General features: G+C 46.4%; 1 protein-coding gene and 1 long non-coding RNA gene across 17 annotated transcripts in view; one reads left to right on the top strand and one right to left on the bottom strand.

Annotated features, from left to right (window-relative positions):
* The window catches only part of eya4 (EYA transcriptional coactivator and phosphatase 4), a 38,652-nt gene that overhangs the window by 15,292 nt on the left and 8,107 nt on the right, over window positions 1–15,253 (bottom strand). For 8 of the 9 annotated variants that reach the window (XR_013289360.1, XR_013289359.1, XR_013289358.1 and 5 more), the window contains exons 3-4: window positions 2,521–2,570; window positions 865–989 (exon numbers count right to left, since the gene is read on the bottom strand). Coding sequence is in view for 5 of the 9 variants with exons in the window: in XM_077552096.1 (XP_077408222.1) it covers window positions 865–989; window positions 2,521–2,570 (175 nt within the window). In the remaining 4 variants the exon portion in view is untranslated. Of the gene's footprint in view, window positions 1–864; window positions 990–2,520; window positions 2,571–6,932; window positions 7,272–15,253 lie in introns of those variants that run through there. The other variant, XR_013289361.1, reaches the window with a different exon arrangement.
* The window catches only part of LOC144039127 (uncharacterized), a 65,844-nt gene that overhangs the window by 13,658 nt on the left and 36,933 nt on the right, over window positions 1–15,253 (top strand). For 5 of the 8 annotated variants that reach the window (XR_013289364.1, XR_013289362.1, XR_013289368.1 and 2 more), the window contains exon 6: window positions 6,112–6,244. This is a non-coding gene — a long non-coding RNA (uncharacterized LOC144039127). Of the gene's footprint in view, window positions 1–6,111; window positions 6,245–12,304; window positions 12,396–15,253 lie in introns of those variants that run through there. The other 3 variants (XR_013289367.1, XR_013289366.1, XR_013289369.1) reach the window with 1 other exon arrangement.

A 15,253-nucleotide genomic window follows, 5' to 3' on the forward strand; every position in this document is an offset into this window, starting at 1 on the left:
GGGGGGGAGGAGCTAAGGAGCCCGCAAGAGGAGAAAACGGCGGCGTGAAAGATTGGAGGCGATGACGGACGCGGCGCTTTCATGCTCTCGTGGAGGAGGAAATAGTTTCCAGTGGGATTTTGGAGCCTTTCATTCGCACCCGCTGCCAAGTGGTTAGCGGCAAAAGTGCCTCCGTGTGTATTTACGCTTGCCTGCGCGCGTGCCAGCGCGGTTGGCAAAGCAAGAACGCGCTCCGACTGATGACTTTGCGATGGATTTCACAAAGTTCCATTGTTTCAATCGCACGCCGCAGAGGACGACGAGATGCTCGTAAAAAAAAAAAAAAAAAAGTCAAAGTCGGGCCCCAAAACCAGGACCTTTTCCTGTCATTTCATTTATACGTTATAGTTAATACAGAGCCGCGCAAAAAGATCATAAAGCAGCAGTTCGTTCTATTGACCAGGGCCGGGAAGTTCTTTCAAATGTCGTCAGCGGACAAATGAGTAAAACATTGGAAGACGTTTTCATTATTCTCGTGACTCCATCTGGTGCAGAGTTGCACTTTTTGAGCCTTGGAATGTAAACGCACATCGTTTTTTTTTTCTGTCCAAACTCCTGTGAATGAAGCAGGAAGCTAAAAGTTTTCAATTAACCTCAGAAGCAAGTTTTTGAATGTGGGAGGATCCAGAGTGCCCACGGGAAATCGGTGGCGTTCCACAAGGCTTGCTACTAAGTCCACAGCGTTTTGCAGTTGACGGCAAATGTTTCCTGGAACAGAACTCGGCCGCGAAGCGAACACTCGCGGCATGACGTGACGTCGGCAACCCTTCGACCAAATGAGCAAAAATGCCGTTTACATGTCAACGTAGCAAGATGGCCGCTCACCTCCTGTCCCGTTGGCGGTGACGGCGGACGGGCTGCCGAGGTTGCTCTTGTCCAGCTTGGGGCCGCCGGAATCGCTGCCGCCCACGCGATGATGAGGACTGGCTAGGTCCTGCATTTCCATAGACCTGGAAAGGGTTCCAAAGGCATGTAGAGGACGCCACGCGTATGGATTTCCTATAGGATCTATTTGTGTAGCTTTTATTTTGATGGAAGGTTACCATGGCAACGTTTCACGTGGGATGTAAATAAACATAAAAAGAAGCCGCTGACTTTTGCGTTACACGCTGCCGCAAAAACCGCGAGCGCACGTGTGCCATGTTGACTCAAGTGTGTGTCGCGGCTCTGTACGGCGGGCCGCCCGCGCCCGCGCCCGCGCCCGCGCGCGTGTGCGTGCAATGAGTCACGTCGCCCGCAGGCAGGCTGCTCACACTTTTTTTTCGCGGCACATCAAAGCCGAGCGAGATGGTAACGATGGAGGCAGACTTGAGGAAGGCGGGTCGGACCCGGCCCGGCCCGGCCCGGCCCGGCCCCTCCCGTCTGCTCTGGCAAAGCCACAAGTGCGACTGACAGCTTTAAACATTTCACTCGCACCACAACAGACTTGGCTCAACTTGACGAACTTCAACTTTCCAACTCGGCTTTCACTCACTAAATTCACATTTGCATTTTTTTTTTCTTTTCTGTGAGCGGCACATCGCCAAACTAATCTCTCAAATGCGTCACAAAGTGCGTTTTGTCTTTCAACGGAAGGAAATGAAACGGTTGCCTTTTCATCAACTCTTCTTGTCTGCTCTTCACATCAAGAGCGCGTACGGAGACGCATTCATGACTCGATGGATGTTGGACGCGCGCGCGCGCGTGGAAAAGCGGCGGCGAGGATCAGCGTCGCAACGAACGTGCGCGCGTGCCGGCCTTGCCGCGGTCACTTTTCATTCCAAAAATGCTTCACCTGCTGGCACAAAAACTCAACTTCCCTTCAAGTTAACTTCGCCTCCTGCTAGCTTCTTGCTAGCACGCAATACAAAATAGACGGGCTGCGAGCGGCTTCTCCGTTACAACCCGTTAAATATATTTGAACACAAATGATGTTTCACAGGCATTTTCTTTTTTTTATCCACTGCGAAGAAGGTGACGCTCACGGAAGAATTAGAATTGCGCGGCGCTTCCATTTCAAATTTTCAAGAATTGCGAAAATAAAACCGAATGGAAATTAGAAACATTCACAATAAAGTTTTTGCACTCGGAGGGGGCGGAAATTTCACCGCATCAATGACGGGTAAATACAAATTTTGGTTATGTGAATAAAAGATACTGGTTGCGCATTTTGACCAGATATGACATCAGATGTAGTCACAAAAGATGGTAGCGGATGATCAATAAAGGTACGTTTGGGGAGGACGGAAATTTTGAAATATTTCTGGAATAAATAAAAGAACATAAATCGTTAAACGTTTAGCACAATATTATAGCGTGCTGTTTACATATTTTAAAACAAAATGTGTTCTTTTTACGTTGGCTGGAACAGATTAATCGCCTCTCTATTCATTTCTATGAGTAAAGATGATTTGAGATAAAAGTGTTTTGAGTTACGAGTGTGTCCAAAGAATAAATGAAACTCGTGTTTTGTGTGCGTGCGTGCGTGCGTGCGTGCGTTACCTGCTGTCGGAAGGGTCTGGAACATGAGAGTCACTGTTGGATTTCTTCACCTACAAATGACAAAAGATTACGTGAGTCAACAATGAACACAAAAAAACAAAACATTTCAACTTATGTACATCGTGACCCTCACTTCAATATTTCATTTCATTTAATTACATTTGCTTTATTTTTATTTTTATCCTGGCATCTTTTTCCTTCCTTCAGAATTTTAAAATCCACTTGTCACTATGTACTGTAGAATGAGTGTTGGAAGTGTGCCTTTAAGGGGCGGGGCCTAGTGAGTGATTTGCTAACTAGCCACTTAGTCTGCGTGCGAGCGTCTCTGTGTGAGCTGTGACCTACAGCAGCGAGTGTTCTCATTTTGCATTCACGCGTTTGAGCCATTCGGCTGAAAGTGCATTGACGACTGTGGCCCTCCTTGCCCACACGTGAGGGCATCACTCTCAGTCTCTTAATGACTCCGTTTTCACTCGCAACACAAAGCAGGAAAATGACAAGCGTGAAAAAGTGTTAAGTGGCCTCGAAGTTTGGACATGAACTTTCTCTTGTTCACCCTTGACCCCCCGAACCACGCCCGCTTGGAGCCCCTTATACTCTCCTCTTTGAAGGGTTGAAAGTTCACGGCGAGGTCATGTTAGGTCACAGGGAGCGGTGGCCGGTCTTCCGAGAGGCGGTCGACGCGATAACGAGATGTGACATTTGCTCACGTCAATCAGCGTCTTTATAAATGTAAAAAAAATTTAAAAAATAATAAAATTCAGGCAAGCCTTAAAAAATAAGTGCAGCGTGCGCGCGCGCGTTTGAGTGTGCGCGCGTTTGAGTGTGCGCGCGTGCGGCCGCCGCCGCAGCGCCGACAGCGGGTCTCTATTAAAATTCCTTCCTCTTATTTGGAACAGGAACTAATTAGGACAGTAAATGGGGGAGGAGCCACAGGCAATGCGGACCAGCTGCCCTCTAATCGCTGTGTCAACACGCTGCCGAGGTGGAGGCCGCGCGTGCTGGACACACACGTGGAGGCACGCGCACACGCACACGCACACACACACAAATCAACATAGCGCGCTGGAGACGTTTGTAAATGAGCGCAATTATCGACAGTGCGAACAAAAGTGCCGAGCCGGGCGGATATCTGGAAAACTCAAGTTCCAAATTAGCATCGCCCCCTTTTTCACTTTCTTCACAATCATCCAGATTTTCAAATATATATATATATTTTTTTAATCATCTATTTTGAAAGCCTTTTTGAAATGACACCCAACCAACTAACGCACAACATTCATTTGAGTGCACGTTGCGGACGTGATGACATTTCTGCCGTCCACGTGCTACACGTGCTAATGCTAAAAAGGGCGCTAACCAGCAAAGCTTCCCGAGCAAACGCGCGACTCCATTTTGTGACGGCAGTTTTAAAAATAAGGAACGTCCGCTTCAACCGGACAAAATCGAACCGGTTGAACAAATTGAAAAACAAAAGTTATTGAATGTATTTTGTAAGCGCGTGGATATGAAATGAAAACGTCAATATTGTTGTCCCGCCCACTTGACTAACATTCTTCTGCTGCCTGCAACAATTCCCAACAGATTGAAACCACTCGAACTTTGTGGATTCACACAAATCTGGACTTTAAATGACTTCTATTGCCCAAAATGCCCAAAACGTTTTCATTTTTCCACATTTAACATGACGACAGTCCAGAATTGAGAGACGCGATTTGACACATTGCAGAAGCATCGCATTTGGAAATCATCGCTTTCCAGAAGAGCCGAAAAAGGACAAAATGTTTGTTCAAGCATGAAAGAGAGCAAAACCATTTTCAAAAGTTGACATAAATAACATCATCGACACGTGCAGACTATCGAAATGGATCCAATTGTGACTTATGAGTTTTCGGCCCCGTGCCGGCCATATTTAGCTCCTCCTTCCACATTCCCAGACAATTCAGGACATCATGAGAAGTATTGATCACATTCCTTGAATTCCCAAATGTTCACTGTAAAATTCCCAAATATTTGACATGCTTTCCTTCAAAAACATTCCCGCTCGAAAGTGTTGGGCTCGTTCAGGACATCTCGGCAACAAATTCCCCAAAACTCCTCAATTGTCACAACAAAAATTGTTTGAATTCCGCTGCGTCTCCGTTCAGCAAGAAAGATGCGACTGACCTGCGCGTGCGCGTGCGCGTGCGCGTGCGCGTGCCAATGCTGTTATTATTTAAGCGACATGTTTCTGATTATGGCTTCCACGCGGCGAGCCCAATAAGAAGCGTCACTTGGCGGCGGGTGCGACGGGGGGGCCCTCGCACGGATCGCTTTACGCGCACTTTCATGTCGCGTTTCATGCTTTGCTGAAATCTAACAAGGCTGTCAGTCACGGCGTGGGCGAGAGCGCGGCCGTGAGAAAGCCAAGCGGCGGCAAGACAATCCTGGCCGTTTGTGTGCGCACTTTGACCCCCGACAAAGCTTAGCCTTCGCTGTGCGCGTCCGCTTTGGCCTCGCTAACAACATCCCTCGGACATTTTAGTCTAAACACGGAACGTTTGCCTTTGCGTAAATTCTCTCATCGTTTCATGCGTTTGAGTGTTGCCGCTGGAAGATGGCGGCGGCGGCGGCGAACCCTGAGAGGCCTTCAAATGCTTTTTCAGCCTCGCGTTGAGCTGCCAAAAGACTCCAAGCCACAACAAGACCACTTGTTCAAGTCACGCCGGCCGCTCTGACTGCGACCGTATTTGCTAGCTTTTAAAATGGACGCCTTGCTACGTATAAAATAATTAGAACCATGTGACTTCTCTCAGCCAATCGGCGTTCATAGTCAAATGCAATCAAACATGAGTGTGTGTTCTGAGAGATCGCAAAAAATTCGATTTTTGGATTTCAAAGAAGCGAATGCATGAAATCAAAATGAATCGTTCCACTTTAAAACTCGAATCACCTGTTACGGGACCGATTGAAGAAAATGCCAGATTTGTAGTCGCCGACTGGCAAGTTCAATTTATGTTGTGAAATCCGAATCGAACCGAACCTTCCACATTCCAAGAATCCATCGAGAAACGTCTCAAATTGTCTTTTATTGGCTCGTTTGCTAACCGCTAGCTAGCTATTAGTTGTTTACTATCGGCTCCGCATACTCTCCATTAATAACCTCATTGACAGAAGATTATTCTGTTTGTTTTTATTTTAAATCACCAGATGTATATTATCGCTCACATGAAAATAAAAATGAAATTGTCACAGCTGCATAATTCACACAAATACAAAAACAAGTCCTTTGGGTGCCTCAAAAATTGCTAAACAAATCTAAGCTTTTTTATCAAAAATGGAGCAAGTTAAAAAATTGAAATGCTTTGTCCACAGAGAATAAAATCATAATTTTGTGTTTTTTTAATTCAAATTAAAAAAAAAGTATGAAAAATGAGATTGTGGGTTAGCACGGCCGCATCCTTGTTTAAAAGGTTCAAATTTAAAATTGGGCATTTCTTTGTGGCGTGTTCGTCCTTGTGCTCGCATGCCAAATTATTATTATTTTTTTTAAAATGGGCATCTTAGGTTTATTGAAGAGTCTCAAATGTCCATTTTTTTGTGTTCCCGAAGGAACCTGAGCCACTTTGGGAAAAAAGTCTCGACCTTTGAACCCGACGGCCGGGTGAGCGCCCGTGAACACAGCCCGCCTGATGCTGCGTGGCGTCCCTCAGGGCAAGGAACAACAACAACAAAATAACTGCAGGTATTTTCTGCTAAATTAATAAGTAGCATTTGTTTAACGGATTCACTCGTTAAGAGTCGCTGTGGAATGTTTGCTCGTTTTTCCACTTCTTCTTCTTCTATGTTTGCGTGACGTGTTAAAGGATTGAAAGCGCGATCCGGGGACGAATGAGGGGAAATTTTGATGGATTTGATTTTGTTAAACACACTTTTTAGATCATTCAAGGAAAGAGAAGCACAATTTGCCTTTATCGAGATGATGTCATGGCCACTTATGAATGTTTACTTCTTTTTTTTTTTTTTTTTTTACACTTCATCAAGCGAGCCTTTGAAATCATGTCAAATATTCCTTCATATTTCTTACAATGGACGACACTGACTGACCTGCATATAGAAAAGAAAGCCGCTAAAAATAGATGCAAATTTTTGCCACTCTTTGAAATATAATAATAATAATTCATCAACATTGTCATTATTATGGCGAGATTCCCGTAAGATGCCGGCTGCTGAATTTCGCAAAACCGCGGCGGTCAAAATATCACAAACAGATCAACAATAATCTCACAATATGTCCTTGCAACAAACAAAACCAAACTTCAACCAAGCTGAGAACTGCAGGACCAAAAACAAACTCAGTTCTTTGACAAACGTCAACTTTTGAACGACATCAAGTCACTTTTTTTTTTTCTTTTTCCGTAAGTGAGACTTACCTCAAGAGTGCGGTCAGGTCACTTTGCAGCCGTGCACTTCTGCACATTACACAACGATGTCATCCGCCCGTCTGCTTACACACACACACGCGCGCGCGCACGCACCAACAAACACTGGGTCCAATTAAAAGTGCCTTAACGGTCCCGCAGGTGCCACGTTGGTCTGCGTCTGGTTCTGTGCTACAAACAGGCTTTCATGACCTCCTTTCATCTTCAAGTTTTCTGGAGAAATAAAAAAAACCTTGTCAATAAAAAAGCGAAGCGCGAGCGTGAAAAAGCCGCTTTTTGGTCCTGGTCCTGGCGGGCGGTCCACCCGAGCGCAGCTGCCGTCTTCCTCAACTCCACTCATGGAGTCACTCACTCTTCCTATCCCCTCCTCCTCCTCCTCCTCCTCATCATCATCCTCCTCCTCCTCCTCGTTGCTCTCTCTCCCCGCCCTCGCTCGTCCTCACGCTCGCTCTCTCACCTGTCACTCCGTTCACATTTTTTTTAGTCGGTCTGTTCAAAAATAGACCAAAAACTTGCATTTTTTTTATATACACGTGAGAAGTGTGTTGTTTACATCCCATTAAAAGAAAGAAAAGAGAAAAATGAAGTCATTCTCTCCGCCCTGAATGCGCTTAAGCCACGCCCCCCTCCAATGTCAGCCGCCAATCAAACGAATAGCACTTCGATAGCCTGCAAAAATGGACGCTACGTCGTCCGGCGTTTGTCTTCAGCCGACTCTTAACTTGATGAAAACAGATCCGTTTAAATGTTTCCCATCAGTGCCTTTCCTTTGCTGCGACGACGAGGCGCTCTAATGCGGCCTCCCAAGCTCGAAGGGAAGACGCATTTTCTGATGGAAGACGCACAAGTTTTGACGAAGCAGTCGAGTCGAGTGAATCTCATCCGACAATATCCGACAGTGTCGTAAAAAGTGCAGGTCAAGCGATAAAATTTTCACCGTGCAACACACACACTTTTATGAGCACCCGAACACCGCACACACCAGTCGCTGTTAAATGGAGCCACGTGTGTGCGTGAGCGCCGTACGTGTGAACTACAAAACAGTGGTACGTCAAACACCATTTTTTTTTTAAATGAAGAAAATTAGCACTGTCTTGTATAAAAAGCTAAAAAAAAAAAAAAAAAGTCCAGCCATTTTTATCCATCTCAGGCGGCAGCCATTTTTGCCAGTTGCTGTCGACTGAAGATGACATCACAGTTGCTCAGGCAACGACCAATCATGGCTCACCACTTATCTGATGCTGAGCTGTGATTGGTCGTTGCCTGAGCAACTGTGATGTCATCTTCAGTCGACAGCAAGTGGCAAAATGGCCGCCGCCTGAGATGGATCAAAACGGCTGCATTTTGCTGCTTAACTCATATTCCACTAACGCAATATTAACCAGAATAACATATTTAGACTAGTTGGGGCTGCATAGAACATATTATTGTCGAAAAAATTGAGTTTACTTTCCCTTTCAAATGTTTTTTAATGACTGTATATATTGTCACTTGTGTTGGGCGTGTGCCTTTAAGGGGCGTGACCTAGTGAGTGATGTCATGAGCCGGAGTCAGGAATTGTGTGTGAGCGTCTAGCTGTAGGCGGTGGGCGACAGCAGCTCGTTGCGGGCGCTCTCTGCTCGGCCAACAATGCGGCTCCTCCGCCCAGCGACGGAGGAGCCGCATGGACGCCATACCAAAAATACTGATGTCACTCTTTTGTGCAAAGTTGCTCCAATGAAAAGCAATTGACACGGAGGAATCGGATACGGGTCTTTAAGCGGCCATTAGTCAGCCCTATTGTTTTTTTTTTTTTTGCTGCTTGGGATGTTCAGCAGAATTCCATTCCAGGTATAAAGCCCATGAGAATAAAAGCACAAGTTGTTTTGCAACCTGCGAGTCGTACAAACAAAATTCCACCGCAACTTTTCACTGCAAAATTAACTGCTGGCCGTTGTGGGCGAGAGCAGGAACAACACCGAAGCCACCAAATGGACAAGATGGAAAATGTGTGGCCAACATCACATTTGACCTTCAGGGATCAATAAAGCCAAGTAAATACAAAATAAAAGTGAAGCCCACAGAGCATTTTGGAAGCCTGCCATCACCCCCCCCCCCACCCCCAATGAACACATTGATTGATAGTGTGCAAGGAGCCGCGTACGCACACACTTTTGGCGAGGCCGTCACGTAAGACGACGTGTCAGAAGAGATTAGGAGAGTCGGCGAAAGCGCTGGACAACGCCGGCATTTTATTAGCAGACAAGCACGAGCCCTTTGGGGGGGTGCGAAGGGCGCTGGGGGGGGGGGGTGGTCTTGCCTTCTCCAAAAACATCCCTGATGAAATATTTTCCCAGCAAGTGTAGAAGGCAAGCCAGGGAGGCGTCCCTAAAAAGAAAAAAAAACAGTAGCCGGGCGTGGGCGTGTCACGGGAGAGAAAACACAACGGCTCGTATATAACGCGGCTTAAGTCACATTTGTTGACCTTTGATCATTTCAAGCGTGCGTAAGCGGCGTCGTGCTCGCCACCGCCAAAACATCACGGGCGGGGTTGCCATCCAATCGTTTCCCAAATTTGGACCGAAAAATCTGCTTGTTTCCATTTGTTGTTCTTTTGCCGCTGTTGAGAGGGGCCTCCGCCGCTGTAGGTGGCGCTGTGCACCACAGAGATGTGATCCACCAGGCATGAAAAAGACGGCGAACGTATGAGTTCGCTTTTTGTAATTCTTGATCAACCGCAGCGTTTCTTTGCCGTTTTCCATCTAACATTGCGTTAATATTTGCTTCTTTCATTTATTCCAAAAAGATTTCTCTTTCGACGTCCCCCAAACAAACATTACTTTATCGTCGCGCGTTGTTCTCTACACAGTTCCATCATTTGTCTGTCCCTCCATGTTGTCCCCTTTCATTTGGTCTCTGCCCCCCCCCCCCCCCCACGACCCAAACCTGCCCCTCCCTCGCTCAAAGCACTCGCTTCTCTCTCCCCATTTGTGTGAGTGCTTATCAGCGCCGTAACCTAATCCTGGTCCTTTCATGTAAAATACATTGTGCCTCCGTCGCCCCGCCCCCCCCCCGGACGGCCCCCAACAGTTGTGCCCCAGCCCGGGGAGGTGTAAAACTATCCCTCGTCTTTATGTCTACAAAAATGACCTTTTTTTTTTTCTTCAGGTGCACTTGGACTCCATACAAGAGAGAGGGACCTAAAAAAAAAAAGGGAGGAGGTTGATGGGAATAACCCCCCCCCCCCTTTTTTTTTTTTTTGTGGGCCTGACATTCACACGATAGTGCCACTTCGGGAATGCCACAAAAAATATATTATTTTAAAAGAATTTTTACACCGGATTAAACTAATAGAAATATGACTGCATAGTCGTTGATAGTCATTTCATAATAAATCATAAAATTTAGTTAAAATTAGATGTGCTGTACTGTTAAAAAAAAAATAAATAAAAATAAAAAAACCGAGTATGATATTGATTTGTGTTGAGGTCATTTTTCTGCCACTAGATGGCATAATTGCATTTGTAAGACGTTGGTGACAGCATTTTCTTTTTTTTTTATATTAAGATCGATCTAATCTTTAACATGAAGTAACTTGAATTGTAAATTGGAAAATACAACTTTACCCCCAAATATATGCATTATTATTACATTTATTACTAAATCACTATTAAATTACTACTAATAATACTAAAACTATTAAATTTTGACACGGACGTGTCTGCTGTGTTGCGACTGGAATTCCCCCCAGTAAGGAACGGTCATTAATCACGCGTTTAAAAAAATGGTGGCGTTAAAGGAACTTTAAATTAACTCCAAATTAACACACTCATTTTGACACCCCTAATTATTATTATTATTATTATTATAACACACTCAAGCAGCTGCTGTAGACCACAGCTCACGGCAAGACGCTCACACTAAACTAACTGCCGACTCCAGCTTCAGACGTCACTTGCTAGGCCACGCCCCTTAAAGGCGCATATCCAACACACGAACATTACAGTATGCAAAGTAGTCACACTTTTTAAAAGCACTTCATTGCTTCATATTCTTTTTTCATAATATGTTTATGTTACGTTTTACAATGCAAACGAAAATAATTGAGCTGCTGGGATGGATTTCAGTTGGAGGAAAGCGATTTTGAAAAATGAGTCAACAAAAGTTACAAGCTTGGTCATGAAACAGATTCAAGTTAAGGTCTTGTCGTTGAGAAGCCGCCGAGTTGATGTGGCGAGCGAGCGGGCGGGCGCTCTTCATCCTCCTCATTTTCCCGGTGGTCTTCGTGCGCGCCGCTCGCTTGATCGAGCTCCAGAAGGTTGAGCGGATCAGCGACATGATTTAAGGCCGCTTAACTCCATGGACACAAATGAAAAGTAACTGATGGATGTGTGTGCGTGCGCGCTCGCCGTTTCTGCGCTGTGAATTGTGAAGCGTTTGGCCTCGACTGCCCCTGCCAGGCTAATCTGATGAGAGTGATTAAAAAAAAACACACACACCGGGAGAAACCGACACCAGCCCACGGATGACTAGACGCGCGCGCGCGCACGCACACACACGCGGCAGCAGAGTCAGACAGTGGGAGAAACATTTGCAGATCGGACCGATTGTCCAGAAAGGAAAGACGATGAATGACTCCGTTGTTTTCTGCCATTTTGTCTCGCTGCTAAGACATTTTACAACGTCGCCTTGAAAACGCCACGAGTAGGCAAAATCAGTTAGCGGCCATGAAACGAGTAGTGCCACGTCTCATGTGATCTGCACACACTCATGGCTGACATTGACAATGTGGCACTCGAAAGCAGCTACGTCAACGGACTATCTCAATTGTGGCGCGCTAGCACGCTAGCTGTTGTCCTGGTCATTGGAAAGTGTCAAAATGAAGCAAGATGAGGGATTGGCGTGGAAGAGTCGGCGCTCGCCGCTTCCTCTGCTGTTTGGAAGCTGAGGAAACACAACACCGCTTGCAGCCCCCCCCCCGAAAAGACCCCCTTTTCCCCTGACCTGACCGCAGCCACTGCACAAGTTCCACCCCCCACGCACCCACGCCAGGACCCCCAAACCACATCCTCCCACCCCAAAAATCTTCCCCGTGAGCACTTTGACGTCTCGTCTTCACGCAAACCTCAATCTGCGCACTCCATTCATGCAAACACGTCCGGCCTTGCGTTTCGCATCGCATTTTTTTCTAGGAAGTCCTCAAATTATGTCCGAGTTCCGTTCCTAAGCTGGCGATGCAACGTCAATTTGGACTTAAGTCGGGTTTCCCCGTGAACGTCGATATTTACATCAAAATGCTTTGTACATTAATTAAAAAAAAACATTTTTGTGCAACCCGCAAAACAATATTTGGCGTTTCCGCACGGACATTAATTGCTGCCGGACGTCGGAGCGGCGCCAATTCAAGCTTAAACACGGAAATGTGACGCGCGGCTGATGGCGAGCCGACTGGCTGATGGACGGCCGTTGCTGGAGGTAACAACAACGCAACTTGAAATAACTGCCGTGATTACCGTGGGAAATGAACCAAAGCGAAGGCGCTACGGACGAGGCGCGGGCGCCGCAAAGTCGCAACGGCGTCGCACGTCACTCGAGAACTCTGGTTAGGAACGGCCGACCAGAAACCGCCGGAAATAAACAAACAATGCGTCGGACTGCCGGTCCCGAAACATTTTCGCCACCGAAACGCGTCCGCAACGATGTTGCCAACGGAACCGAGTTTTGTGATCGAATGCGTGACGGGCGGTCTTGAGCGTGTCTTTGTGTGCCAAGTGGGACGCTTCCATTGTGAAGACGGCAATCCGATACACGGGCAGCCCGCCGGCGCGGGTGTGTGCGTGCGTGCGTGCGTGTGTGCGTGAAGGATGAAGAGAGCATCACGGAGGGTGGCGGGCCGGCGTTGTTCTCATGGGCAGCCCCCTGCTGTGTGGAAACCCCCCCCCCGAGGCGCCCCTCATACCTGCCTGTCTGCGCTACCTGTTGTCCCATTTTTGGACTTTCCGTCCTTCCTTCTTCTCCCCTTTCACGCTTACATACTTCCTCGACCCCGTTTTAACGCACACACACATGCAGTATTTTGAGTGATTTTATTAGCAAGCCGATATGAAGTGTTTTTTTTTTTTTTTTAACAGCCTGCTCGCACGGAACAGCCGGCTGTTAGCTCCTATATTGAATCTTTGCCGGGAGCAGATGGTGCGCGCGTGCGTGCGTGCGATCTATCTCCTGCCTGTTGCAGCCCAGCCTTGAAAAGCTGTTTTTGAAGGATATCTACCTTATGTCGTGATGTCACAGGCGGCATTATTTAACCGGCAGCTGGGAGGCCATTCATCATTTAATTAAAAGGCGTCTGAAAAGGAGCTCAGGCCTAATGACATTAGCTTCAATTATTGATGAGCACGATGATGATGCTGCTGCTGCTGCTGACAAGAGACTTTGTCCTCAATCATATTGGACTTTACCTCCTCAAGCATTTAATTTTTTTTAACTACACAAGTTAAAAAAATGTCTTCTAAATTTGACACACTACAGAGAAGAGTTAGCTTAAAGTCTCCAGTGGCTGCTAATATGTCCCACCAGGTCATCTTGAGGCGTTTCCATGCCGCAACAAAAAAAAATAATTATATATATATATATATTAGGGGTGTCAAAATTAGCGCATTAATTTAACTAACACTTAACCCAAATTTTTTTTTTACGCATAATTAATGACCGCTCTTTTACTTGGAAAATCAGTACTGGGGGGGAATTCCAGTCGCAACGCAGCAGACACGTCCGTGTCAAAATTTTGCAGAAATAAATTTTATAATAATGCATATATTTGTGGAGACTGGGGTCAAGAAGAACGCAGAATTTCACAAGTTACTTCACGCTGAAGACGAGATCGGTCAATCTAATATGAAAAGAAAAAAAGCACTGAGTTGTCATCAATGTCTTACAAATGCAATTATGCCATCTAGTGGCAGAAAAATGACCTCAACACAAATCAATATCACACTTTTTTTTTTACAGTACAGCACATCTTTTTAATATGAACTAAATTTTATGAATTATTATGAAATTACTTTATCAATGACTAAAAGATGCAGCCATCTTTTTATTAGTTTAACATCTTTTTTCCACTTTTATGGTAACAAGAGTATAAAAACTTCGGTAAAAAAATATTTTATTGTACATTTTGACACCCCTAATATATATACACCCGCACGTCCATCTTATCTCCATGATGTGTGCACATTTGCAGCTGACAATGGGGCGCTCTAAAGTGACTATGCCGGCAAACTATCTGTATTTTTGGGTCGTAAAAAAAAAGAGCTAGCTAGCTAGTGGCAACCTTTATGTATCAAGTAACAGCTGATGTGAGCAAAGCGGTTCGAGTTCTTAAATAGTGTGGCAGGGGCGACTCATCTCGAATTGTAAAACACTTCGCGGGTCCTTCCTTAAACCACCCCCCCCCCCCCCCCCAAATGAGCAAAACTGAATGGTGAAAAAAAAAAATCATGCTTTATCTCCAAAATCCAGTTCAATGAATCCATTTGACAATTGATTGCGTGTTGAACATTTGCTGCTGTTATGCCGACGATGCAGAAAAAAAAAAAGTGGCAACATTGTGTTTGCATCAAGTGAGAGCGAGGTCAAAGGCAAAGCGGCCTCGGCATCGATACCACTGCGGTGGCTTGTGTGCCGCGCAGACAGAAAGACAGAAATCCAATCCCTCGGCAGCAGAGGAAGTTCTCGGCGGGCTGCGGGCAGGTCAGGCGGGTTCCTCCGTAAGCGACGCGCCGTCGTCTCATTCGCCATTTTGGACGGACGCGCGGCCAACTTGAGCGCAAGGTGAGGCCGCAATCAAGTCACAATCTGGCAGAGCGTCGCCCGCGTCTTGAAAAGTCGGGAACCTTGGCGATGGATGACCTCGGCCGTCCCACACCGCCGCCGCCGGCCGCGAGCGAGCGTGTGCGTCGAACGGAGCGCCAAACACCTTGACGCACTCAGCAGACACTCGGGTGCAAATTTCATGCGGTTTCCTGTCTGCTGCCTTCCTCCAAAGAAAGAAAGCCCACGCGGCTTTTCTCTCGATGGATTCTCCAGTCCGGTTGGCGCGTCATTCGCAGACGTTGTGCTCGACGCTGACCCCGTGACCTCGCGCCTCCGCGACGCTCTAGCGCCTTCGGAAACACGCCAGCGCCAAGCTAATTATCATGTTACAGTTTTTTTTTTTTCTTTCACCAGCCCCCAAAACTAAGCGAAAGACTGACATGGTTGGTTTTATGGGGTGTTGTGTCGGGTTCACACACGCACACACGTACACGCGCGCACACACTCGGGGGAGCAAAACA

The sequence above is a fragment of the Vanacampus margaritifer genome, chromosome 19, assembly GCF_051991255.1.
Source record: "Vanacampus margaritifer isolate UIUO_Vmar chromosome 19, RoL_Vmar_1.0, whole genome shotgun sequence".
Lineage (NCBI taxonomy): Eukaryota > Metazoa > Chordata > Actinopteri > Syngnathiformes > Syngnathidae > Vanacampus > Vanacampus margaritifer.